The sequence below is a fragment of the Vigna umbellata genome, chromosome 10, assembly GCF_029865625.1.
Source record: "Vigna umbellata cultivar VRB3 chromosome 10, Vumbellata_1.0, whole genome shotgun sequence".
Taxonomy (NCBI): Eukaryota; Viridiplantae; Streptophyta; class Magnoliopsida; order Fabales; family Fabaceae; genus Vigna; species Vigna umbellata.
Genome location: NC_142174.1, coordinates 15969837 through 15973101, shown reverse-complemented (window position 1 = coordinate 15973101; position 3265 = coordinate 15969837). Strand labels below are relative to the sequence as shown.

The window sequence follows — 3265 nt, the reverse complement described above, 5'->3', positions numbered from 1 at the left end:
TCGGTAATTTCCGAAGGGCAGAAGCCCTCGGTAATGAGCATTCGAGGGTATTTACCGAAGGGCGTGAGCCTTCGGTAATGGCCAGACGAGGGCATTTACCGAAGGGCAAAAGCCTTCGGTAAAATGCAGAGCAGGTTTTAGAGAAATGGTTTTCCCTCTGCAACCCAGACCTGTATAACAAATTTAATTTACAAACAGACCTGCATAACAATTTTCAAACACATACAAACATGCATAATGTGCATCTCAAAGATCCAATCAATGATCAATATCCAAGGCACATCAAATAATCCACAGGACATCCATTAATGTAAAAATAATGTATTTATAGTTCAAACATAAAACAATGTAACACAAGGATGTTGTAACATCCAAAGTCTGTAAGTACATCTAACATTGAAATGATATCAACTCAAAATGTTCTAATATCCAAAAGTTTGTCTAACAAGTAATGAGAAAATGAAACCTAATAATGTACATAACTATCATCAGAATGATTTTCATCATCCTGCTCCTCTATTGATGGCTGGACTGGTGTGGGTTGGACTGATGAGGGTTGGACTGATGAGGGTTGGACTGAAGTGGGCTGCTGAGTGGCAGCAGGTGATGAGGACGGTCGTGATTGGGTGGGAGGGATATTTTGTACGTCCTGTGAGGTTTGAGGCAAGACAGTCATGACCAGGGCCTTAAAATTTGAAAACTCTGCTCTGAGATCAGTGAGCTCCTGGTCACGTTGATGGAGTTCCTGCCTGAGTTGAAGAACCTCGTCAGGAGTACTGGTGGAAGAAGAAGGCTGGTGCTTCAGAGTACCTCCTCTGGATGCTGTATAGTTTGCAGCAAGCTGTCCCGCACCATACACTCGTCCCTTTTTCTTCCCACCAACGGTGTCGATCCAGCACTGCGTCCTACGGATGTCATCATCTGCATTACTGGCATCATCCGGTGTAGGAGCTGACTCATGTTCAGATCTAACCTGTGAAAGTCTCGTAGAAAAGTCTTCCTGTTGAAACATTAAAAGCAATGTCAGAGAACGATAGTATAACAGAAATAAAAAATTAGTAATAGTGTTATTTGCTTACATGAGTCTTCCGAGATCTTTCATCAACAAATTCATTAGTTCCCTTCCGAACATGAGTCTGTGCAAAGACCTCATCAACATGGACCGCCCGTCCTAGAGCCTGTGCCTGTAACATAATTAAGAATTACAAGCGTACATATGAAATACAATATACATAACTTGTGTATGAAAGAAAAAGTTATGTAATGAGATTATACCATACGAATGGCATGCTCATGAATGGTGATCGACCCACCAGTATGCAGGGTGCCACCCCTTTCAGACGCTCTGTTCCGCTGGGCTTTGGCACACTTATTGCGGAACTCTACTGTATTCCAATGGGCCAGTAAAGAGTTCCAAATGTGCTCACCCAGCCAGTTAGGGCGCTGTGCTGCATTCCGGGCATCCCTAAACATCTCTGACAGCCGATGAGATGCTTTCATGTGGAAATTTCTGTGTATCTGAGTTTCATGTTCAGGTTTCCACTGCACCTTCATCTGTAACATTAAAGAGAACAAACATTGATTACAGAACATACTAAAATATTCCCAACATTAGTGTAATAGATTGCTCACCTGAAAGCGCTGCCAGAATGGCTTCCTGTCGTCCTTAGGTATTGCTCCCCAAGTAGGCCATGGAGTTAAAAACTGTTGCTTTATTGAACGTGTGATGGCCTGGGAAGCAACCCTAGATGGAATAAACCTGCATAAGAAAGCTCATTTCAATTACAATATGGTTTAAACATCAAATGATATCAACAGATTATAAACTTACCCTTTACCATAGGGCTCAATCCATGGTCGATCATGGAGGGGCGGGTCAAGATCTTCACCATCACCACTTGAATCTGGATCACCAAGTGGTGTGACGGTCTCAGAAGGAGGTACAGAAGATGAGGAAGGTATAGAAGTAGGGTCAGAGAGAGGAGTGGGGGTAATAACAATAGGGGGAGGAGTGGGGGTGGCAATAATAGGAGGAGGAAGAGGGTCTGTGGCAGGGGTTGTAGAAGGGTGTGCTGCAGGAGGAGGAGAAGGGTCTACTGCAGTGGTAGTAGAAGGGTGTACTGCAGGAGGAGGAGGAGTGGGGTCTACTGCTGGTGTAGGAGTCTGTATAATAGGGGTAGGAGGAGGCCCCACAGATGATGAACTACCGGGAGCAGGGGTAGGTAGTCTAGCAGGCACCCTAAGTACATACTTTGGTGTCTGCCGTTGCCTCTTTGTAGGCCTTGCTACCCCTTTTCCTTTATCAGGACGCTCTGAACCTTGTCCTGTCATTACTGCATTGAAATGGTTACAAACAAAGCGAATAAATATAAATAAATAAAGAAGGATGAATTGTTTTCAAAGTCAATGTACAAGTAATTGCATACAACTTCAAGATGGTATTTTAGATAATGGTAATGAAATGATAGTCCAATTTGCTACAATAGATGTTCAACATTCAATCATCGTCATCATGATCATCATCTTCATCTTCATCTTCATCATCGTCTTCTTCTTCTTGTTCTTCTTCTTCATCGTCATCATCATCATCATCATCTTCTTCTTCTTCTTCTTCATTTGCTTCTTCTTCTTCTTCTTCTTCTTCTTCTTCTTCCTCTTGTTCTTCATCACCTTGTACTGTTGCTTCTAATTCATCTCCATCACCATCAGGGTCGACCAATGCGGTTATACGTTCAACTTCGATAATTTCTTGTGGTTGTGACATTTGGTCAAGTTGGTAGGCTACATCTTCCTCAACTTCATTTGAGTCTATGCGACCTCTAGGCTTCGTTTGTATTGCTACGGCCCAACCACGCTTGTCAATATTGCGAAATGGTGGATATGACACATAATAAACCTGTCTCACATTAGATGGTAGAATGAAAGGATCAAAAGGCCCATATCTTAATCTCTGGTTCAGTTCGACAATATTAAAGCGTGGATCGACTCTAGTACCAGCTCTAGAAGGATCAAACCATTCACAATAGAAGAGTACCACTCTGTTTGGAGAAGTAGTGCTGTTGTACTCTAACTCATATATTTTATGAATGATGCCGTAGAAATCATCATAAGACCCCTCTGTTAGGCCCTTGACATACACGCCACAATTTGATGTTTTCTTTCCTTTAGACCATTCATGTGTATGGAATTTGTAACCATTGATGAAGTAAGTGTGGCGTTTGGATTCTCCCATAAACCTTTCAAAGGGATACATCCACCTGTACTG

The 3265-nt window shown here is 42.5% G+C and overlaps 1 protein-coding gene across 1 annotated transcript; it reads right to left on the bottom strand.

Annotated features, from left to right (window-relative positions):
• Window positions 1-282: 282 nt before the first annotated feature.
• On the bottom strand, window positions 283-2346 carry LOC148192020 (uncharacterized). Its single transcript, XM_088100967.1, has 5 exons — window positions 1832-2346; window positions 1633-1759; window positions 1276-1554; window positions 1080-1184; window positions 283-1000 (listed from the first exon to the last, which is right to left on the bottom strand). The coding sequence occupies exons 1-5, from the start codon at window positions 2329-2331 to the stop codon at window positions 467-469; spliced, it is 1545 nt and encodes a 514-aa protein (XP_087957093.1). The 5' UTR covers window positions 2332-2346; the 3' UTR covers window positions 283-466.
• Between the last annotated feature and the right edge of the window lie 919 nt (window positions 2347-3265).

Bases quoted from the DNA above. Each gene is read 5' to 3' on its own strand.
- LOC148192020 (XM_088100967.1), bottom strand. From the start codon at position 2,331: ATGACAGGACAAGGTTCAGAGCGTCCTGATAAAGGAAAAGGGGTAGCA. The intron at 1,555-1,632 runs GTGAGCAATCTA...TTAATGTTACAG, and splicing joins CATTCTGGCAGCGCTTTCAG to ATGAAGGTGCAGTGGAAACC. The intron at 1,185-1,275 runs GTATAATCTCAT...ATTATGTTACAG, and splicing joins ATGAGCATGCCATTCGTATG to GCACAGGCTCTAGGACGGGC.